The 24757-nt window shown below is 31.3% G+C and overlaps 3 protein-coding genes across 3 annotated transcripts; 2 read left to right on the top strand and 1 right to left on the bottom strand.

The window, feature by feature from the left end:
• The first annotated feature begins 11617 nt into the window (after window positions 1-11617).
• On the top strand, window positions 11618-14481 carry LOC100817633 (uncharacterized). Its single transcript, XM_041011477.1, has one exon. The coding sequence runs from the start codon at window positions 11826-11828 to the stop codon at window positions 12147-12149; it is 324 nt and encodes a 107-aa protein (XP_040867411.1). The 5' UTR covers window positions 11618-11825; the 3' UTR covers window positions 12150-14481.
• LOC100800369 (uncharacterized) lies at window positions 14029-14364 on the top strand. Its single transcript, XM_003549292.1, has one exon. The coding sequence runs from the start codon at window positions 14029-14031 to the stop codon at window positions 14362-14364; it is 336 nt and encodes a 111-aa protein (XP_003549340.1).
• Window positions 14482-16208: 1727 nt separating the features above from the next.
• On the bottom strand, window positions 16209-23505 carry LOC100817100 (F-box/LRR-repeat protein 15). The gene is made up of 17 exons (XM_003550212.5): window positions 22856-23505; window positions 22378-22636; window positions 22079-22211; window positions 21334-21430; window positions 21058-21255; window positions 20705-20975; window positions 20507-20605; window positions 20322-20410; window positions 20060-20159; window positions 19802-19972; window positions 19429-19581; window positions 18963-19123; window positions 18683-18881; window positions 17210-17673; window positions 17062-17125; window positions 16655-16741; window positions 16209-16531 (listed from the first exon to the last, which is right to left on the bottom strand). Exons 1-17 carry the CDS (start codon window positions 23176-23178, stop codon window positions 16451-16453), a joined length of 2949 nt encoding a protein of 982 aa, XP_003550260.1. The 5' UTR covers window positions 23179-23505; the 3' UTR covers window positions 16209-16450.
• Between the last annotated feature and the right edge of the window lie 1252 nt (window positions 23506-24757).

Here is a 24757-nt window from a genome sequence, read left to right as displayed (position 1 = left end):
AACTCTATATTTCTAATAGAAAAGATCTCAAAAGCACTTGTAACTTGTATACAAACAGGCCTAAAATAAAATTCCGTTATCCAACAACACTACTACATCACTTGTGCATTGGTGTCGTTTACTACTACTTTTTCTTCTTTACCCATAATAAGGTTTTAATGGTAGCATTTAAGTGCTTTCTTAATCTGCCTACTGTTCCCCATATTAAGTCATGCTCCTTATTTTAGGAACAAAACCTCTCCATCATTAGCTTAGCCCCTCTAGTCTAGTTCCCAATGCCTACTTGGTTCCACGTCATGCTACTCATAGAACCAAGTACATGAAAGAGACTCGTAATTTTTCCCTTTTATATTTACTTGTGCCACATCGACCCATTCAACTTTTCTCTCCTCTTGTCAATGAAGGATTTCATTTTTTTTTTTTACATTCTATGACTATGATAGTGTTTTATTACATGGGTTTGAAATATATTATTTTTAGATAGTAGTATTGATTATTGTAGATATAATGAATTATTATTATATTCAATTGTGTAATAAATTATATTTAAATATATTATGTAAAAAAAGTTGTTTCAAAATAACTTATTTTGTGCAAATGTTTTTAAAATAATTGATTTTTATAGTGAAACTCAAAAGGTATAAAATTATATGTAGTAATTGATTTTATATTTAAACTAATCATTTATTAGAGATAAAAATAGGAAAACAATAGTTAAATGAAAATTGATTTGTTAATTTTTTTCAGTCTCTGAAAAATTATATATCGTATAAAAAAAACTTTTTAATTCTTAAAACTATAATCTAAATCACAAAATACATTTGAATAGTATCACTAACAATTGTTTCTATTAATTAGATTATAATATTGAAAAACAAACCCATCCAAACATGCTTTAATTAATCTTTAAACAATTAATTAATACTATTGAAAATGTTATTCATATTCTCTTTAACATGTTTCTAATGCATTCTAATTAATTTTTTAATAAAATATTTACTAACCTTTTAATCAATATTCCTAGACAAAAATTTTGTTATGCAGACACAATACTTCTTCCATTTCAAAATAATATTATCTCATTCCATTTTTTTAATTATTAAGGTTATTGTACATTAATTAAAAAATATTAATGAAATTAAATTTTTTTATATTTATACTAATATGTTCTTATTTAATAGTATCTTGATCTTTGATGATTACGTATACATTAATAGTGAAAATTAAATAAAGGTATATTGGAGAAAAAATATTGATTAAATTTTAAAATTCTAAAATATCAATTATTTTGGGGGGAAATAAAAAACTAAAATATCAAAATAAAATAGTTAAAATATTTACTTAAGCTTACTAGAGATTCACCTTACTAGATTTCTTATCCAAAAAAGTTTCGAAAATGCTATTTGAATGAAGCCCCCAAAAAAGCGGCATAGGCATAGCCATCTTTTAAAAGGCAATTATGCATGATACCGACTAGAGGGATGGGAGTTAAGTAGTTAAACCCTATAAGTCTACCTTTAAATGAGGTGGGGAACACTATAGGATACTGTTTTTTTTTTTTAATTATATATATATATATATATATATATATATATATATATATATATGCATATTTTTTTTTTATTAGCACTTTTATGCAACTTTCGAACCTTGATAATAAAAAAAACCAGTACCATATGAATTGCTTTTAAAAATCACAATTAAGCTTAGTATTCTAAATATTAATATATTATACACACATCAGTAAGAGACAACTAATCATTTTAAGAGGAAGTATATTGAAAAATTGTTGCCACATAAATTTTAAAAAATTGTTAGAGTTTAAGTGAAATTTGTCAAAAAAAAATTAAAATGAACAATACTTAAATAAGTTAAAATAGTGTGATTATTTATTTATTGAAGAAATCTATACTAATATTGATAACATGTCTTATACTTTTCATACAGTTTTTAAGAAAATAAATTAATAAAAAATATTATTTCTTTAAAATAAATTAAACTAATATTATCTAATTCATTCAAACACCAAACAATTTGAGAGATTTAATGTTTTTCTTAATTATTAAACAATGTTTGGTAGGAAATTCTTTTTGAAAAATAATTACTTATTTCTTTTAAAAAATCTATAAAAGTGATAAAACGTTAATTATTTTTCTAAAATAAATTCAATCAAATACACATACATACCTAAGATTCAAATCAAGAAAACAAGTTCATTTCTCATAAACAAACATGGGTGACGAGTAAATGATGGAAGTACGAGGTGGGTATTTAAATATATCTAGTTCTGTATTAAAAAATAAAACAGTTTTCCTTTTCTTTTGACTAACACATAATCATATTAGTAATATATTTTTTAACACATTTTGTTATTTGCTGACTTTCTTCTCATTTCGTAATTTTTAATAAATTATTATTAATGATAAAATGTGTGTTAGTAAGAGTGTGTTAGATAGTTAGTTGCTAACACTTCTCATTCTCTAGCTAACATAAACATAATCTCGTCAAGAGAGAAAAAACAAATAAACTTAGTCATTAATTTGTTTGGTGAATGTGGTTTGAAAAGCATACAAACGCATGTCTTCATTCCCGTAATAAACTTAAGATTGTCCATAACAGGTGATCTATTGGTATTAATTAAAAAATAATAAATAAAACATTTACTAAAAAATACAGTAAAAATTATATTGATAATATTAAATATTATACTTTCTAATAAAAAAATCCTCGCCTTTAAATATTTTAATTAGTATTTTAAATTATAAAAAATTGATTGTTAGTCTACTAAATTTAAACCAAAAGAAAGAAGAAAAACATATTTACCAATATGTTAATGTACTGTTATGGTCGAGACCCTCTCGGCCATGACCTAAAACTCTCTCAGTCATAGTTCATGTAACATCTCGTGCGTAATTGTAAATATCATACAAATTTATAGCTTTTAATTTTCAGATATAAATCTTATGTGTGTTAACTTAAATCTCACTTATTCGCTCATAAAAAAAATCTCATCTTATTCCTATTAATTATTTGACTAGTATTAAACTGTTATAAGAGCTGGTTTTTTCTTTCCTTTACTTGAATTGCTTCATTTGCTTGGAACTAATAAAAATATTACATGGTGACATAGCTCAATCTAACGATTTATATTTACTCATATTTTATTTTATTATTATATGTAGAAAATTCGAGGATCTAGTTTCGATATAAAAAAAATTCAAATCATAGATAACTTTCATTTTTTTAATAGGTATATATAGATATAGATATATATAGATATACTTTTTCTCTCTCACCTAAACAAAATTGTTAACTAAACGAAAAAGTAAATTATAGGACTGTGAATGTGGCCCAACAATCACATGCAAAGCGTTTTGCCAGAAGCCCTTCTCAACAACAATTGTTCCTAGTCACGTGGCCATTAAATGTGAACATTTAAGGTGTTTTGGGTCCCATAATTCTCCCTTTCAGCTGCAAATGCAATTTTTAACTTATAATAATCGATTTCCCGCTGTGTAAAGAGATCCAAAAATAATTATATACTGTACCACTTTGGAACATAATCAATTAACTATGTATAATAAAGAGTGGTAGATGTTATAGTTGCATCCATTTTTCATATTATTATTATTATTATTATTATTATTATTATTTACATTTTGGCTTGACTGAGTATTTTATTTAGCTTTATTTTTTGTGTAAGCCAAACTTCATATTTCAGTTCTTGAATTCTTGTATACCAACACTAATTCATTGAAAAGGAACGAGCTTATTCCTTTTTAATTAAGATTATGGTTCAAGTGTCATGAATAAAATATACAAAATAATGAATGAGTTTTATCTTCTAGAATAAATTTATCCAACTTCATTAGCAAACATGTCTACATGTAGCTTCTTAAACTATATTACTTCCGAATGAAGAAATTTATGGGAAACAAAAACAAATTTATCCAATTTAAATAATTTAATTCAAATTTAAACAATATTACTTGAAATCCACCATAATTCCAAGGATACCAAAGGCTTAGAAAATAAAAAATTACTGTCGTGTTTGATTACTCTTTTGTTTTTTTTTTTAAAAAAAAAATTGTTTGATTAACCTATTTTTACGATAATAATAACTTTCTACAACTTCTATTCTACAAATTTTAAAACCAAAAAACCGAAATAATTCTAGGATGTTTCTCTGTCCTTTTCCCCCTTCTTTTTATTCTCAAAACAAGTAACAACAAGGAGAAGGCGTTTTCTTGTTGATGTTGTTGTTGTAAATATATGAGAACATAATTGAAAAAAAAGGAAAGATAGGGAATGGTGAAGAATCATCCAATGAATTTAACACGACAGCAACTTTGAGAGAAAGCTCCATTGACATATACATGTTTTTTGGGATAGAGTTTGTGTAACATGAACACCAACAACTTAGGTTTGTTTCTTTTCCTTTACAATGAACCCTTCAATTCATTGCTTTTTTTCCCTCACCCTTTGCTTTCTTTGTTCCGGAAGAAAAAAGATGCCCAACGAGAAAAAGAAAAGGTGGAAAGAAAGAAAGAAAACCCGTCAATCCATTGCTAGAACCTTTTGATACGTGAGTGAGGATGTATATATTTGATTCAAATTTCATCTTTATTGTATTTCTTTAATATTTAAAATTTAGTGAACTATTGAGCAGTATTAGATTCAATTATGCATTAATTAATGAGGTCTAACTCTATTAGCTGAATGCGATTATAAATCCTCTAGTATATATCTTTAATTCTTACATATAACAAAATTTGATTACACATTAACAATGTATTTTTCATTTTTTTTCTTCTTATTATCCATTTTGGATGTGATACTTTTGTTTTTGTTTTTTTAATCATACATATGTGTATTTAGGAGTTAGTTATTTAACAAAATCATCCCTAAGAATAACAATTGAGCATTCCTTTAGAGTGTGTTTGGATGGAGAAATTTAAAATTATGAAAAATTTTAAATTCTGAGAATTTCAAATACTTCAACTGAAATTTTTTTATTTTCAAAATTTTGTGTTTAGATAAAAAAATTAAAATTATGAGGATGAAAAAAATGAATGAAAAAAAAAGAGAAGATATGGTTGGTGTGCTAGTTATACATGTTCCTCTATATTCACACTCGATCGATATTTTAGAAGTTCAGACAGTGTTTCTTGAAGAATATTATAAGAAGAGAATTTCAAATTCTCACCTTTGAGAAGGAAATTAAAATTCCAAATTTTTAGTTGTTTAAAATTATGTTTTAAAATTTCAAAATTTTAAATTCTTCATAAAAAAACATCCAAACAATGAATTCTAAATTACAGAAATTCAAATTCTCTGATAATAAATTACTTTTCTCAGTTAAAATTTTCTATCAAAACACACTCTTAATGTTTTGGAAAATGTATTTTCTATTTTGAACTTAATGTTTTTTTTATATAAACTTTTTATGGTGGAGACTTATAATGACAACATTTGATATATACCTTCATAGTTATATTAATAAGTGGAGTTTACGTGATGATTTATTTAGTATAGAAGAAATTGATTGTTTAGACATGAACACACAATGAACAAAAGTCTTAACATAAAGAGAATAAACTTATATGGTAAAAACTTTTAAGGTTTTTCTTATCAAGGTGCAATAATGATAGTATATATAAATCGTATTGCTAATTATAAAGAAAGAACTAATTTTCTTATGATGATACACTCTCATCCAATTAAAAAGCGTACTGCACGATTAGTTTTATAATATTTCTTTATAATCCTATTATAAATGTGAAATATTTATTGTCTTCATAAATAATTAATCTCAAGAATTTATTTGATCATCTTTAATAGAGTCTCCTTTATAAATTATATTTTTTTCATCAACAAAACTCAAGCTTAAGATTTAAGAAAATTTAAATCTACTTAAATCAATGTAATGTTAGTGATAAGTTCAATATAAAACTAGAAATAGTATAATTTATTCTCAGCTTTTTAAAATATATACTTTTTTTCCGTTCACTCTTTTTTTCTTCCAAGAATGGTATTTATTTTTTTATTGGAAAATAAGAAAATAAAAAATAAAAAACTTGAGTTGTGATAATAATTTGATTGTATTGATTGCACAACCTCCCTTGGTAGGTACTAGGTAAGGTAAATAGAACAGGCAATTAGGCGTACTAATAGGCCCAACATCCTATTCAGCCCAATTCCATCTACCGGGCCCCCCAGGCCCTACTCTTGCCAAAACAAGTGTAGCAATTGAACATTGTCTATCTAGTTAGTCACAATCCCAGCCACATCAACGTGTATGAGATGGGTAGGGTTTCGGGTTGACCTGTAAACCCGAAGTTCCTAAAAGAACCCGAGTTGAAAGAAGAAAACAATCTTATTAGTGAAGATTCAAATTGGATATGCATGTCTTGCATATTCATGATTAAACTATTTATTTGGGACCAATAGTTGTCTCTATTTCAAACTTTAGATTCCATACAATAAGTTTTAGATCTTACACGTACATAAAAAATTTATGGTGTGGTCCATGTTATTAGCACCATGTTAGTAACGTGACAACTGATGAATTGTTGTCAACACTGCTACAGAAACTTTTTAATGGTGTAAACTTGTTACAAAATTTTCTAAAAATGAGGACACGTAAATTTTTTTGCAGCTTTTTGTAACGATTTTACAACAATAACAATAAAATCTTATTACTATTGATAAAATCAGCTACCTGAATCACATGATATTATTTGGCATGGTTAAAATCTAAAGCTTCGACAATAATTCATATCTTATTTTTCGTATGACTAAAAATCATGCAAGTGGATGGTCTTACATCACAATGTTTTTTTTTTTTTTTTTTTGTGTAATGAATACAATGCACTTACAGTTTTCCCATGTGGAACTATAACTTTTAAAATGAAAACAACTAAAGACACCAAGTGAGTGCATCGTTTGACCTTTATTCATTTATGAGTTTATCAAACGAGGAGAAAAAGATTAGGCTGATTTTTTTTGTCTATTGTTACAGCTTCAAACGATGTAGATTAATGGTAGTGCAATGTGCAGGTCTGGTAAACAAAAATGGTTGATAATGAATGGTTTTTTAGTTTGAGACAGAGACAAATTTGATAATAAATGAGGCGACATGAACACATGAGCCTGGAGCTAGCATAGAATGCAGTTAGTCCTAGTTACTACAGCACTCCACGTGTAGAGTTTGACATTGTTTTTTCAGTATCTTAATTTTAAAATTAAACCTCAATTTGATTCATGCAGTTGTTGCATGAGTAATTATATTCAAACATAGATTCTTGTATGGTATCCTTGTTTCACCTCGTTTTTACTCTCATAGTTTCTATTAGATCTTAACATCAAGGTCTTAAATTGTAGTCACAATTGCGATTTCGTCACGATCCATAATACTGTGGAAAATTGATGACAAAGGCAGTTGATGCAACCACAATTGCGAAGATTAGGAAAAGAGCTAGCTGGTTTAAAATTGTAACTGCAAGTGATGTTATGACTGTATTATTGGCATTATGTCACCTTTTATGTATTTTGTCTGGTGGTGATTAAAATCTATGGTATTATATTAGTCACTGTTGAGGCACCAGTAGCAGGATCAATTTGCAAAACGACAATGCTGCATGAAAAGTAGGGGTAGGAAGAGAAATTTAACTCCATGTTTATAGAGGCTGCAGGTTCTGCTCATGAAAACTTCTGTATGATCTAATATTCTAATATTAAATTTGTAACGGCTTAAAGAAACAAAGCATGCTGCCAACCCTTCATGTAAGTAGTTTCTCTTCTTGCATGCTTTATGCCATTCTTGAATCTCAATGACATGACATATCCATGAATTTAAGTTCTTCAAAACCACAAAATACATTGGTGTGGAAGCATTCTGTTTTTTAACTATTAATTGATTCTGTAAGAGATACATTTACTATAGGAGTGGTCCCCTATAACTGTTTTCTGACTTCTTATGCTTGGATTTTTGTGCCATGAATTCTTCATTGTATTTATGAGTTTTTATATTCTAGCAAGGTTGTGTGTGGGCTCTATTTTATTCCAATTCACGCGCATTTGACTTGATGTTTCTTCTTGTTGAATTTGGTACACTGTAACATGGCTTTGACCCTGGCTTGTGCATATGCAGAAGTCTCAGTCTCGGTCTCAGATAAAGCTCTTCACGTCATTTTCTTTGGTGAGAAAAAACCTTTTTAATATGACCAGTTCAGTTAATTTTTTATTTAAGATATCTGTTAGCTAATCAATTATGGCAAGAAATTTAAGTTCCTTTTGGGTAATGTTAGATTTTAGCTTAAAATTAATTGGTATTAACTGAATTTGCTCAACATATGTATAAGTTATACTTCAAAAATTAAGGTAGACAATATCCTAACACCCTCTCAACATATGTATGGTAGAATAGGCAAAAATTAAGATTTTCTAAGGGCTCTGAATCTATGTTAGATTTCAGCTTAAAATCAATTGATATTAAGTGAAATTGTCCAACATATATATAAGATGCACCCAAAAAATTGAGGCAGACGAATACGTGGAACTTTCTAACAATTAAATCTCTGATTTATTTTGTTTCCCCAATATTTTTTGATTTACTTGCTGTTTTTATTTCATTAATTGACAGATGTTAATAGTAGTAAACTAGTTATGTATTAGGCAAAATTTCCTTGTATAACATTAAAAGATTATTATTTAATGAGATTCTTTTCATAAATGTTTTTTCAATTTTGATAGAAATTGATCTTTTTTCAATAAATATTTTTTCATATGCATGGATCAATAACAATCTTTGATCACATACTTAAAATATTATATTATTTGTCAACCATATCACACTATTGGTATCATATTATCAAATATACTATTATTTATGTTCAATGTTGTCTAGTTTTAGGTTATGCATGTTTAAGACGGTGGAAGAATAAGGAGGGTCGGGGGAGTGAAAAAATTAGTGCAAAGGCTCTCCCCAAATGCATTCACATTTAGAGAAAAAAAAATAGTCCAAAGGCTCATAAATAAATGAAATCTAGCATTACTGTTGTGCTAATGATTCCGTGTGCCAGGGATGGATATTCTCACATGCTGTGCAAAATCTTGGTTCAATTGGCTATTTATATGAGATCCTCTTTCTGCTTTTACAAGTCTATCAGTCATATATACTATTAGAGGAGTATCAACAATACACTCTCAAATACATATTTTTCTATTAGTTCAAATTTATTAAAAATTATAAAATCAGAACAAAAACTAATTAAATTAACAATTGGTTCTATTAAAATTTATGATTTTCAATAAATTAAAATTTCAGTGAACAATAGTGTGCTTAAAAAAATATGATACTGACATTTCTCTTGTAGCTCGTAAAAAAGTTTTCTTTCGCATTGCTTTTTTTTTTTTTTCCTGCACGTAGTCCTATCCGCCAAGACTGGCATGGTGGTTACTGGTTAGATAAATTTTAGTGCTAGATTGGTGCTGAGATTTTTTTTCAGTTTGACATTTGTGCTATTTTGAGTTCTTTCTTTAGGGTGTGTACATTACGAACATACATACATTATAGTTCCAGACTGTAAAATTAAAGCACTTTTTTCCATGAGTAGTCTAAAACGCTTTGTACTCATAATTAATCAACTTTAATTTGTTTGTCATCTATGTGAATTGTTCACTTTTTGATTGATAGTATTGGACTATAATTTGTGAAACTGAAACAATGTGCATATTATGACGTTGTGAGATCATAATATGTGAAATACCCTGTCTATATAATTGGAAATGTATAATAGCATGCGAAACACCTCACCTTGTCTATAACTTGAATATGCTTCCTCTCAAAAAAAAAAAAAAAAACTTGAACATGCTTACTATCAATGAAAAAGTGGGGAATCCATCTGTATAATAGAGGTATGATAACGTTGATTTATATATTAAGACAAAGGGTAATAACACACTCTTATTTGCTATAAAAAAACACTCTTATTTAGTATAATAGAGGGTTTTTTTTTGTGATAAGTATAATAGAGGTATGATAACGTTTATTTATATATTAAGACAAGGATTAAAAAACAAAAGAAAACATTTTTTACCTACCTCGCTTTAGACAAATGCAAATCTTAGTGAAAAAAAAATACTTTTGGACAGAAAGAAGAACCTGGAAAGCTATAGTTAGGAACAGATTATAAAGGGGACAAGTATATATTATAATTTTTTTCATGATTTTAAATTAATAAAATAAGTATTGCTACAACCTTGTACAATTTATAAATAAGTTCACTTTAATTAAAAATGCTTTCAGATAGTTTTATGACATTTTTTGAAGGGGAAATAGTTATTATATAGTCTAGGATTATTATGGTTCCAAGTTCCTACGCACTTATACCTAATTTTTTTAAGTCCCTTTTTATTTTACGTGCACAAAAAAGATGATTAGGATAAGAACGAAAAAAAATTTATCCCTTTAGTCGAGTCTTATTAACCATTTATTATAAATTAAAAATCTTAATTATATTTCATGCTTGATAAAAAAATATAACCACGTATTAGTCCCAGACGAAATAATTTCTAAGAGAGTAAAATTCATAGGCCAAATAAAGTAGATTATACCTGCTCAGCAACAAAGCAAACATGCGTGGACAAGACCTGATCAATCAATGCCAATTAGTCTGGAGACTTTTTCGATCATGAAAAGCAAAATCATTAAAACATTATCATAATACTAAAGAAGAAACTCTTCTTTAGTATTAAGTAAAATTCATGAAAAACTTTCTAAATGATATGATCTTTATCCTCTATTAAGTGGGTGGTTTCATATCAATTTTGAAAATAGTAAAAAACAAGACTTGGTCTTTCAAAAAAAAAATACTTGGATTCAAAAGTATTATGTCACTAGCATTTTTTTATATTATCTATGGACCTCTTCTCGTAGAGAACCAATTGTCACCACTCACCAATGTCATCAGGAATTAAACTTTTTATACCCAAAATATAATGTGTGATTTTCATCTTCAATGCCATCAGTGATTATTGTTCTGGTTCACAAGATAAAAATATAAAACAAACCACTTTTTACCTACCTTGCGTTACACATGTGTCAAATCTACTTAAAAAAATTGGACAGAAAGAAGAACCTTGAAAGCAATAGTTAGGCAGAACATTTCATGGCAAACATGATTATAAAGGGTAAGTGTGTGTCTGTGTGCATATATAATATTTAATTTATTTTTTCATGATTTTAACTAAATAAAATAAGTATTGATACAACCTTATTGTATACTTTATAGAAATTTCACTTTAAAAAAAAGTTATCAAAATAGTTGTATGACATTTTTTTAATCAAGGAGGAGAAATTACTATTTAGGTCACTGTTAAGGATCATCATGTCCGTTGTTCGAACCAATCTTTACATAAAACATATAAATGAGTCTTAGTAACTCTTTTTTTTAAACCTTAAATCTTAGTTATATGTCGGATAAAAATTAGTAGAACCATAGACAAAGACAACTGATAGTTTCAAATTGTGTAATAATTTCTGAGGTTAAAATTCATAGGTTAAAGTAGATTATACCTACTTAGTAACAAAGCAACCATGTGTGGACAAGAGATAATCAATCAATGCCAGTTAGTCTGGTGACTTTTTCAATCACGAAAAAGCAAAACCATTAAAACATTTTTATAAGACCTAATCAATCATGCTGATTAGCAATGGTTTTTGTTCTAAAAGAGAGAAAGGAGGCAAGTTGGCAACATGGACTATCTTCATATTTCTTTTCTTTTTTCTCTAAACCATCATCAGTTAACCTTTTTCAACAAACATGAAAAGCAAAACCGTCTGTTTTGGCATCAGAGGACGCAACAACAAGAGCAAGGAAAACAAAGTCGAAGATTTAGAGAAACTCTCCCATGTCAAGCCTAATCACAAGGGAAAAACTAAAAGGTGTGCTTCAACAACTCCTGTTGGTGATGATGATGGTGGCATCAATGTTCATGGAGCCAACATAGTTGCTAGCAATGATGCAGGAGTAGCTGCTGCTGTGATCACTGCAGCTCATATGTCTTTGATGTGTGTCAATGATGGTCAAGATGGAAGTGGTCATGGTCATGGGGGTGAATCTGGGGTAGATGGTGATGGTGGCTGATTGTCATACTCAAATATTTGTTTAGTATGAAACTTGGATGCAGTTCCTTAAATGTTTTTGGTATCGTTATTGCATTATAATTGTTGATCTTTAATGCAAACTTTGTCGTGCATATTATTGAAGTGAAACTCCAATTCTGATCAGAAAGTAAGACAAAAATGCCTTGGGAACTACCAGTAAGCTATATCATTCTTTTAATGCTTGTCTCCCCTACCTTGCTTTGCAAGGTTAATTGTAATGCTTGATAGCTTCCTGTGGATTTCTTGGTTCTGCATTGCAATTGCTTGTCTATTGTTCCTTTTTTGTTAGTTTTCTACAGTTGTATGAGATCTCAATTAAGTGGAGACATAAATTCCTTCCTTATCTATAATATATGGTTGATGGTTCTAGTTTTCAAATCACCACTGGCAAGAACATTAAGCTGCTGCTTTCTGATTGGACTTTAAGAATTAGACCCAATTGCTAAAAAATTATTGAAGGGTGACATTGTTCTAGAGACCATCATTTCGAGATGATTTCAATTGATTTAAAAGTTGGTGCAAAATTATCTCTGATACATTAAGATGAGATTAATTATCTTTTAATTTTAATCTTTTAGATCTTAAGTTTTATATTTATTGATACCTTTATTTTTTATTTTTCTTATCATATCATGCATCATATTCATTTTTTTACCTCTTCCCTCCTATAATGTATACACTCTAAGTGCATGAAAAAAAAAAATCTTTTCATTATCAATTGTCTTCTAAACAATTCAAGTTGTATATTACGTATAGTTAGTTTCTTTAAGTTTAGGCCAAGTGATTATTATTTTTTAAAAGAAATTTAAAATGATAAACATGCAAATAATTCCAATACCAATTCCTTGTAATTTATGACGTAAATACGTGACATTATGGAGATCCATAGAAGAAGCAACAGCATCTGATTCCACGTAAAAATTCAACAATGGAGAATCTTGTTCACATCAATGCACTATACCCCCCTGCCCAATTCCTGTTTGTGTCTTGCGTATAACATGTACTCTTTTCTAAAGTTCAGAGATTCCTTCCTTTAGGTAAAGGGTACCCCACTTTCCACTAAAATCTATCTCTTATTCTTATGCATTTTATCCTCATCAACTTTTTATATATATAAAATGTTCCTTAACAATCCCAACAGTACCAAATACAATGATATATCAAATAGGTTAGCTTATGACATATATTCATGCCAGATCTCATATAAATGAATGAAGAGTCTGCATATTTATAATGTTTCTTTCTGAAATAGCATTATTCAGGTAAGATTTGGTTGACATGTTAAATAGTAACAGAACATGAGAAATCGTCTATTTGTGTGTGCTATATTTAAAAGTAGAAAAAGAACAGGATATTAATTGGGTTAAAAACTGATATATTTTACTTCCACTGAAATGGATAGGAATTGAAAAAGTTCAATCTAATTCTGTCAGCACAGCAAAAACAACCATAGTCTTATTTCCTAACCCGAATAGTATTAGATTATGGAAAAAACATAGCTATAGATTTTGAGGATCTTTTATTATTATTTTCCAATCAGAAATAGAATTGTCCTTCCCTATCTTATGCTGACCTTTAATTAAAACTTTTATCAAGGGAATCAATAAAGTAAAACACCAACTTTGATTAGAGAACAACATTAAAAGTACTTAAAAAAACCGCATCTTAAGTTTTGTCTTCAGACTACTATCATAGTATTAGTTCATGAGTAATGAAAAAAGAATAGTTGGTGTATCCGATTCTTGCTAATGTTTGCTTTGAAAAGCAAGATTCTCTTCACATTATTATTTTGGGTGGTAGTTCCACCATACACACATTTTAGCATAACAAAAGTAATTAATTCATCATCTACCTTCTGAATGGAGCTTGGAGATAGCAGCAGGAAGAGCAGGTTTTCCTCTTATGAGAGAGTAGCAGCCATAAGCTTGGTGGTTCTAGCTGTGGCTTCTCCTCTCTATATAGACCATAGACCAGAGAGTGAGTTGGAAGATGAAGAACAATCCCTAAGCTTTGCTTTTTGGTTGCCCTTGCTTCTCTTTGTATTGATAATAGCCATAGCTTTATCGGCTTTTCTCGACCGGAACTTCACCAGGTTCGATCGTCACTGGATTCATAGAGTTGGTGGTTCTTCTGGTGGTATTGTTTTGATTCTTGTTGTTCTCTTTCTAGTTTTGAAGTGTAAAGCGTCTGTGTAACAAGCTGGCATGCTCAAACTCTCTATAGTAAGATGATATGCAACAACTTTTTTTTTCTGTTGTGTTTGTGAAGAACATACCAAACGACTTAATATTTGAGTGATTAATCATCCTCTATATCATTATTTAGTACATCTTTAGAAGTTTTGTTTTTCCTAACATTTTTGGTCTAGTTTTTTTTATTATTAAGAGGAGCCAAGGCATATTTGTAAGCCTTTTAAGAATCAAGATTATTACTTCACAAATTCTTCATGAATGGCATGCTTTTATAACATCATATTTTACCCTTTACAAAACAACGGGCTGAAGCTGAAAATAAAACATACCTATTTCACCTATCCTCTACACCTTGGGGGCATGTGAAGCCCTCATCAGATAAACAAAAAATTAATGGACACATCTTCCATGAAGGAACCTCGAAACACGAAGACAATTAAAGGATTTAGAATCACTTTAGCTAATTTGCAATATAATTGGATCTTGCTAACAATTGAAAGACTTAGAAGAAAATATTTATTGTAAAAATCTTAGAATATAAAAGAAGTCAGTATAATTTTACACATTCTATTAAAAAAAACTTAATTCCTTAACCCGTGTCTTAAGAGTAATAGTTAACATTTACCTAATTAATTTTCCTGTAGAATGCACTCAATGTAGAGTGGCAGACAAGTAGAAATTTCTCCTACTAGTGTTGACTAATCCAACCACTTATGCACCGTATAATATGGACAAGTTTTGCAAGGTTGATTTACCAAAGCCAATACCATATTTTTCGTACTAAGCATAAATGATATAAAACAATTGGCTTGAATCTCTTCATATTTTTTTATAAAAAAAAATCCTAAATCAAGTGGAAATCCATCCAATTTATGTCAATTTATGATGATAAACCAAAAGTAAATGCAATCAGAACTAAAGTAGTAGCAAATAGCCACATCCTACTGAGTGGAGGCCAATCATGAGCACAGCTGCACTCATCATTAGCTCCTAAAATATTGTTATTTTAGCCCAAACCAACCCAAAAAAAGCAACGCTGATGTTAAGTTTGTCACTGCTGAAAATGCCTGTTACTATTAATCACAGTTTTAACTGACACATTTTAAAAATTAATTTTTTATCCATAAAAATAAAAAATAAGTACCAAGACATCTACAACAATCTACTCATCATACCTGAGAAATAGAACTAGATCTCCTTGGTATATTATAAAGAGTTTGACACACAGTTACGTCTAATTTTATTTTTTTTATAAATTGTTTAATTTATCAAATAGTCTGACATCATCAACTAGTTTAAACAGATGAGGTTAAAAACACATATTAGATTCCTTGACAACAGGAGCTAAAACTGTTTTAAAAAAAGCACATTGGCCAAAAAACTTATAATTAACCCATAAAAAATATGCTCGCGAAGGGATTTTCAGAATTGGCAGTGTAGACTCTTGCACCTCGGTGGCGCTTACTGCATTGCACTACTATATACCAAAAAGGAAGAAAATAAAATTGGAACTCCTTCGATATTAAACCCATGATCCCGTTTGGTTGAGATTAAAATTGTAGATTGCATTGGCAGATAAGCACTCATGACAACAGTTAATAGTTTATGTAGATGGTTATGTAAATTAATACAAATTTTAAACTTAGAGAAATTACCCGACACAATGAACATGGTTTTTTTTTTGTGGTGGGAATATATTGCATTGATCCAGGCGAAGTAAAAATAAAATGCGTAAATCAAAATACAAAAGGCAGTACAAGATAGTAAAATTACAGCATAAACCAAGGAATGCTATGGCAAAGAATGGATCAGATACACTATTTACAAAAAAAAAAAAAGTTGGACTGTTTTAGAATAAAATATGTATCAACAAAATTGAAATGTAAAATTTACAATAGTAACAAGTATAACAACGACAATTTATTATAACAATCCATAGAAGATAAACCTAATTTCTATATATGCCATACAAACAAACAATAACAAGTTACACATTTACAATACATAAGGATATAACCAGATTTATTACCAAGTTTGCCTTCAATCCAAGTGAAAACCACTGGAAAATTTCACAGATCCTTGGTCATGTTTATGAAGCTGACAAGCTGCTGAATATACGCTTCAAACTAGAACATGCTGCACGCAATCTTCCCATGCTCATTGAGCTTATCTGTAAAGCACCATAAAATATATAAATAGTCAATACATCAACACATTCCATCATGTATTAAAAGGTTAATCAGCTAAAATTAATTATAGAACGAGTCCACATGCTACAGGTATTTGCTGTTACCTTTGGACAGAAGCGAACATCAAGAGTCTCCAGCATAGTGCATTTTGATATAGCAGCCTCAACAGCTTCCTCATTAATGTTGCAAGACTAAAAAAACCAAATACCACTCCATCAAAACAACTAAAATATAATTAATAAAGCAAAAAGAAGTTATGGTTCACTTGATGAATCAACAGACAAGTTACAAGAATTAGACTATAAATTTAAGTTGAATTCACAATTGTCAAAATCACTCGGATCAAACACATTCACTTGTGCTTAATTACAAGTGGACAATGCCAAGCCTAAATTCAAACATTGTGCGAGAAGATGTTTGCAGTCCATTCACAGTTATGTGGAATTTGAAAAGGAGCAGGACAACCCAAAGCCAAAAGAATATATTTAAATTGGAAGAGAAAATCAATTACCTGAAGGAATAGACTGGTCAATCTCGGACACTCTAGCTTCAAAACTTCCAAAGAGGAACAATTGCTGAATAGAGAAGTTAAAATATTATCAACTGTCTCGAGAAGGATAGAAATCAACCCAGTTATTACTTATTAGAGCCAACCATACCTTAGATTAAGCCAGCTTAGGTTGAGACAAGCTACATCAACTTCCTTCAAATTAGCTGATAGAGAAAGGTTTAAAAATAACAAACGGGAACAATGTGCCGTTGATGGAATGAAAACCTTCCGAATGTTCGGACATCCCACACAGTTTAGGTTCTGCAGTAACCGGATGGGTTGCTCACTTAACTCGAGGACATTTTCAGGGGAACTTGCAATGGGTAGGACATTTACACCAGGCAATTCAGCAGTATGCGCACGACTGCATCCCCAGTTTAAATCATGCATATTGGCACAGCCATTCAAGCTCACACGTGTAAGGTGTGTGCAGCAAGAAAGAAGCTCCTCTATGGCCGACTGACACAGTGTTCCATAAGACAAGTCCAACTCCTGAAGTACTGGTAAAGCACCTTTGTAAAGAGGCTCAAGTGATGAGTCAGTGAGATATTTGCATGCCTGTAACTTTAATACCTTCAAGAAATAAGGAATAACACAATCAGAAAATGGCAAAGTTATCAATCATATTAAGGTAAATTTTACATTTTATTACCAATGGTCTAAGTACCGAGGAATATATTGTATGTACAACAACATTAGATTTGATTCAACAACATAAATCTTTTCTCTCACCCTCCTTTTCTAAACATTTTTTTGCAATTTCATTACTTAAGGAGCAAGATGCAACAAAAAACCAAATAAAATGAATTTGGGTTGATTACTCATTTGGTCTTTATACTTGCATTGTTCTTTGCTAAAGTGAAAATATCTGGCAGTTTAACACAACCACCACAATTTTACCTAATGGAGTTAAGACAATTGACAACAGGGACCAAAACAGAATCAAAAGTGCATGAATAGGGACTAAAATGTGTAGTTTCTACGTATAGAGACCAAAACATAAAAAAGGGTGCATGTATAAGGAACCAAACGAGTAATTAAACCAATGTATTTTCTTTGAAGTCAAAATATAAAATGGGGTTATAATTATGAGAAATGGACCAGAACTGACTCACTCCCAAAAGCTGGCTTAAGGGAGGAGGAATGCATATGTCTTATAAGGATTATACTGGCTACAATTCTATCCAATGTGAAACATCTACATTCCTATCCAAAATACAGCCAGCACCCAAAAATATTATTATTACCAATTATTTTGTACATACTAGTGAACCCAACTAATATCACAATTTTGTTGTGTTAAAAAAAAAAACAATTACATTTTAGGATGAGGACAATGAACCCTACAAATTATTACAAAAAAAAAAAACACATTAAGAGGGCAAAAACAAGGGATACATGCATGCACACATGAACTGCAGTTTCATTAGGTATCGCTAGAATTATTAAATGTCTAACTAAAAATGGCTGCACTCTTCTTGGGCACATGGGTGGTGTGGTGGCGCCGTGCAACCAATGTGATATTTGTAACATGTCAAATAGAAGTAAAAATATGAGCATGAAAATAAACAGTAACTCTAACCTTTAGCTGTGAACAAGACTCAAAAATAGGCTGCAAATTGACCAAAAAAGTGTACGATAAATCCAGCAGGGTTAAATTAGGGAGCCAACGCAAAGAACAAAGTCCATCTAAACCAATCGATGGGCATGACATCAATATTAATGACTCAATCAATGGGCAGGAGGCCGTTGTTGCAGACAAGCATTCATCAGTGAGTTGGCTGTATGTCATAAAAAAAAAAAAAGAAACATCAGTCCCCATACAAGCAGCATACCGAAGAAAATAATAAAAGAACCATCACCTGCAAAAGGAAGCATCCAAAGATGTCAAGAGAGGACAATTAAGTGATGCCTCGGACAGAACACCACATCCTTTCAACTCAAGTGAGACCATAAACATGGCTTCTATGCTGAGTATATTCAATTTTGGACATATTCCTAAATTGAGAGACCGAAGGCCAACCTAAGGAAGCAGATGAAGAAGAAATGAACTTAGCGACTGTATATCATACATACCACAAAAAATCTTTACGGTATTATGCACATCTAGTCCCAAGCCTTAACCCAAAAACAACCCCTTTGATTATAATGCACAAGCTTGTTTTTAAACCATGGAAGCAGCAAAATTCACACGCAGATTTTATATTAAAATTCAGTATTAGTTATAGATTTAGCATATTAGGACAAATGATCATCTCAAGCACAAGAGTTCAAAAATTTTAACTCCCAAAACAAGGATAAAGCAACTAAGAAATGAATACCACTTACAGGACAAAAGGATGCTCTTTCCAAATGATCACAGCCATCCAAAATGACTTTCTCAAGGTTAGGGCATGTGAGCTCAAGAGAAGTAATTGCCCGACAACCACCAAGGGAAAGACTGACCAAAGAGGTGCTGATGAACCGAACGGATGTCAAGCTCTAAATTCAGTAAAACACCAAAGTTCAGTAAAAAAAAAAAGTCCAAAACATTTCAATAAAATCAGCAATAAGCGGACTAGAAAAACAAGTAGAATATGATAAACACCACCAATAAGTAGCAAAAAATCCATGTAATTTGTTGGTATATACTACTAGCATAGATCATGGATAAGCAAATTGATCCGGCAAGTGCCGAAAAAAGGGGACATATTTCAAGTACCTCACAATTATCAAGAACTAGTGATTTCAGCATAGGGCATCCTCCACCATCACTAAAAACATCACATATAGAGTTTGTCAAAGATTCACACTCTGAGAGGTCCACTTCTTGTAAAGATTGGCATTGCAGAGCTAGCATGGTTAAACTATCTTGCTTTTGCAAGGCTAATTTCTGCATCACCAGAAAGTCCATCCTTTACACTACTATAGTATACTTAGGCATGGAGGAAAAAACAACAGACACAATTACAAGACATACTTGAAGTGAATTTGAAGTGATGTTGATACGATGGAGTGCAGGGCAGTTTGATACCAGTATAGAAGAAAGCATCATAGTTCTCATGTTCAAATCAGCAAATCTGCCAATTAAACAATTCAAGAAAATAAATTAGAAAAGACTATATATTAAAAACAGGTATAGGGTGTGGAATTAAACAAGAAGTACACAAGCAACCGAGAAAGTCAAACACAAATAATTACAATACTTTCTGACAAGAAAGAAAAATGAAGCAGAAACCTACTTGCGACAGTGTACCAATCTAATAGTCTGCAAACGAGGAAGATCCAAAGACACTGAAGTCAACAGGCTGCAATTGTCAAGCTCCAAAACCTGCAGTAGCAGTGGCACCATTTATTCATCCTGGAAGTCTATATTCAGTAATTCAGACACATTACAAATTTCTAGTATCTAAGACAAATAACATACCTCCAACATATAACTATGAGCTATTGCAGCCATTGAGGCAGAAGTAATGCCTTCGCAGCTATGGAGCTTTAAAACTGTTAACATTGGCAGTCTAACAGACTACACAGATAAAACAAACAAGTGAGCAGCCATGTCAAACAAAGCCAGAAACTCTTATTTAATCTATATATGCAAAAGTGATCATAGACTATAGCACACCTCCAAAGATATGTTTGAGCAGTATGATGCATCAAGAAAACTAAGGTTAGCACAACTCAATGCTATTTCACGCAGAGTTTCATCACTGACACATGAACAATTTGACATGTCCAGTGAGACCAGTTGAGGGCATGAAGTTGCAGCAGCTCGTATCGCGGCATCAGGAAGTTTGTGGCAAGAGCCAATATCAAGCTCATGCAAAAGTGGACAATTAAGCACAACCTGTGCCATGTTACTGCGCTTCAACGACATAGTTTCAAGTTGTGGGCACCTGAAAAAGAATAAATAACCACAATCTAATTGATCAGCAAGGTGATAACTAAATGTCAGTTAAACCACAAAATCATATTTACCTGACTGCTATTCGCATCACACGGCATTTTGTTAATTGAAGATGACACAATCTGTCATGATTAATAGTTATCTCCTGAATGCCGTTGCCAAGTATAGAATCATTGATATTCAATCTTCTCAACATAGAACAATCAGCTAAAGCATGGAAAAAAGTATCAGCTATCTGTCCCCTTCCTAATGTTAGAAACTCTAGATTCCTGAAAATGATGATAACAAATCAGCTGGCGTCCAAGATATAACTTGATTGACTGCAATACTGCATATCAAATACTTACCTTAATGAACAGATGGCCTTCATGACAAGCAAGTAAATAGCAGAACCAGATAAGCTCACTGCTGTGGCATTAGGATAACGGCTACACATGTCCTCAACTGTAAATTCATATTGAGTTCTAATAAGCAGATTTACCAACAAAAGGTTTAAATAAAGCAAGACTTTTACTTGTAGTTATCATGCATATGTTATAACAGTGCAATGGCACATTAACAGCATGTTGCAGCTGGAGGCCACTACAAATTTAAAGCAACCCAATTTTGCCCCCTTTTTCAGATTTTTCCAACCCTTCCTTTTATATTCTTATCATTATCACGACATGTGGCATCAGAAAAATTGGAAACCATCCTTCACACTTAAAAAGCAAGCCTATGTTCGTCATTAACTGTCCACCCTCACAAGCTTGAGCCCACTCTGCTCACTCTAAATATGAAGCTTGCACGCCTCATTAATTTTTATTTTCACCCTCTGTTCTGCTGCTCAACTTCCTACTTTTGAATAATGAATATGGCTTTTAGAAAGAAAAAAAAATTAATTATAAGTGTATAGGATAAATTATTTAGGTTGGGCATATAATCTTGGTAAAGCAGCCAAACTGTTATAGTATTCAGGGATTTTGAGGCTAGTCATTTCACTCTACTATCAAGGGATTGATAACTATGCTTCTACTAGTAAAAAGGCTCACCCATAGCATAAAACTTAAAAACTCCACAAATAACAGCTTACTATAACATATATAGGCTCACATTGTTCTACAGATATGTTCCGATCTTCAAAATTCAAACTTTTCCAGAAATCTTCATGAGCACTGGCACCTCGCCACTGCTTACAAACCCTGGCAGCTTTGCAGAGATTGGGATGATCCAAAAACGAAAAAACCTAAAATTCACAGATACAAAGAGAACATAAGAGATAAAAGTAAAACATACCCAGAAAAAGGGTTAATCCTAAAAATCACACCCAGGTATCACAATAAGCTAAATTCACTTAGAAAGAAACAACACAAAAAAAAAACGATTTTTTTGCATTTTTCAACGTGAATTACCATATGCAACAAGTCATCGGTGAGATCCATTCTGACCTCTACATCTTCTTCCACTTTCGAGATATCGCTATCATCTCCCTCACCACCCTCTTTCACAATGCGGGAATCGAAGCCACTACTATTCTCTTCAACAACACCCATCAATGAAAATGCATCATAGCAAGTCTCACCGTTGGGTCGAAGAGTGCCTTTAATACTAAAGTTATAATCAACGTATTCATTAGATGCACTGCACTTCCCGGTTGAAAAGTGATGCTCCCTGCAAAAAAAAAAAACGACAAAATCCACTATCAGTCGTCACTGAAAAACCGCAAAAAAGAAAGAAAGAAAAAGTCTTAATATCAGTTTCGAGTTCAAAAGTGAAAAACATCAAAGCTTGAACAATCGACAGCAAACAACGCCACTGAACTGACACGTCATCATCGTTACAACAAACAATGCACACACTCAAAACGACGCGCGTTTCGGGCAAACTCACTCGAAGTCGGCGTAGAACTTGGCGCGCTTGTTGCTCAAATCGCGGCTCTCGCCGGCGGCGGCGATATCCAAACACTCGGCGGCGGCGGTGGAGCTGCTCTCGCCGGGCCACGAGCCCAATACATCGGCGCGGACCATCGCGAATTGCTTATCGTCGCCGCGGGTATCGTTTCCGTCTCCGTCGCCGTCGTCGTCGTCGGAAACGACGACGTTTCCGAAAATGATGTCTCCTTCCTTCATAGGTTTGGGAAATTTGCGCTCTTCTTCTTCTTCTTCCTCTTCTTCTTCAGTGAAGCATAGCCATGGACAACACCAAAGCTTCATGCAAGTTGAAGTTGGGGTGTCGATCTAGCGCATTTGGGAAAGGAATTGAAGAAACCCTAACCGGCGAGAGCGGAAATGGGGTTTGGGGGAAAGTGAAAAGAAAAAGATGGGAAATTGAAGGTAGAGAGAGAAAGTGAAGAGAGAGAGTTGAATGGATCTGATCGGATCTTAAGAGGTGCTGGGTTTTTCTTGAGATGTTGTTCTTTTCTTTCTTCCTCTGGGTCTTGGTCTGGGCTTGCTCCGTATCTCAGCAAAATGAAAAAAATTCGTACTTTTTGTGCGCAAAACTGAAGGAGAGAGAGAGAGAAAGAGATAGAACGCACAACGATGCCGTTTCGTGCTTTTAGTCTTGACATCCAAAGTTTTTTCTTTATTACATTTTCCCATATTTTTAGAAGAGAAATATGTAATGAAAATAAAATATTAACTAAAATATATTTTTTATTTTTATAAATATCTAAATGTTTAAAATTCACTTTTGTAAAAAAAAAATTATCTATTTATTGTCTTCGTAAAATTTAAATATCTTATTTTTTTTCCCAAATTCCACGAAGGTAACTAGAAGCCAATTTTATTGAGCAGAACAATGTTGAGAAGAAACATCCTGGCAATATGAGAAGAAACCTTGTTGTGCTACCGTGGGATTGCCGGAGGAGAAGGAAACAGAGTGGTTTTCGAATAACAACGTTGATGTTCGAGACGTCTAACAAAGACGATGACGAAAAGAGTGTCGTGTTGTGCCGTCGTGGGATTGGCGGAGGAGAATAACCTAGAGGCGGAATGAGAAAGACATACAACAGAGGTTCTTTTTTTCTATCCTGGAATCTAGGTTAGGGATTTACCATGCTAGCTAGTGAATTGAAGGAAAATTACACAAATAATCATTGATGACATGTCAACTTCTCATTGGTGGGTAGGAATTGGGTTAGGGAGTGAGACTGGTAATTTAAAACAAAAAAAAAAAAATTCTGTTGGATTCTAAATATTTCCATATTTATAACCATAAAAACATATTTTTTCTTAACATATTTTACCTCTAGACTAAAAATGTTTTTATTAAGCACAAAATACGTAGATAAATTGCATGGAGTCATGGACACTTATAAAAAAATGATCAATTCACGTGAAGTTATTTTTACTTAACCAAACATCTCAAACTTTAAACCTGAATATGTAACTAAGTCAAATATTTAGATGAAGAATAATAAAATTATATGTTTTTTTAAAAAAAATTAGTCTAAAATCTCTAAGCTAAAATGCATTTATTTAATATACTTTATCTTTGACGTATGCATTATTGGAAATTAGTAATAAGATATTAAATAAAGATATATTTAAAAATATATATATTATTCAGACTTTAAAACTCTTTATTTTGAGATGAAAAGGGATAAAATATGTTTGAAGTACATGTAAAATTTTAAAAATATTAATGTGATACTACTAAATTGTTTTAGTATTAATTTGGTGGCTATAAAAATAAATCATACTTTTGTTAATCTTTAGAATGTTACTCCATCTCCACCTTTATTCTCATTAGAAAGTGTAAGAAAATCGTCAGAAAAGACAAAAAAATATT

Source organism: Glycine max, chromosome 17 (assembly GCF_000004515.6).
Source record: "Glycine max cultivar Williams 82 chromosome 17, Glycine_max_v4.0, whole genome shotgun sequence".
Lineage (NCBI taxonomy): Eukaryota > Viridiplantae > Streptophyta > Magnoliopsida > Fabales > Fabaceae > Glycine > Glycine max.
This window is presented reverse-complemented; position numbering and strand designations above follow the sequence as displayed.

What these genes read in the sequence shown, in the direction of transcription:
- LOC100800369 (XM_003549292.1), top strand. Translation starts at nt 14,029, where the DNA reads ATGGAGCTTGGAGATAGCAGCAGGAAGAGCAGGTTTTCCTCTTATGAG.
- LOC100817100 (XM_003550212.5), bottom strand. Translation starts at nt 23,178, where the DNA reads ATGAAGCTTTGGTGTTGTCCATGGCTATGCTTCACTGAAGAAGAAGAG. An exon ending in CTCATAGTTATATGTTGGAG is followed by an intron (nt 20,411 to 20,506) that starts GTATGTTATTTG and finishes CTGCTACTGCAG; the next exon opens with GTTTTGGAGCTTGACAATTG. An exon ending in TTGGATGCTTCCTTTTGCAG is followed by an intron (nt 18,882 to 18,962) that starts GTGATGGTTCTT and finishes TATGACATACAG; the next exon opens with CCAACTCACTGATGAATGCT.
- LOC100817633 (XM_041011477.1), top strand. Translation starts at nt 11,826, where the DNA reads ATGAAAAGCAAAACCGTCTGTTTTGGCATCAGAGGACGCAACAACAAG.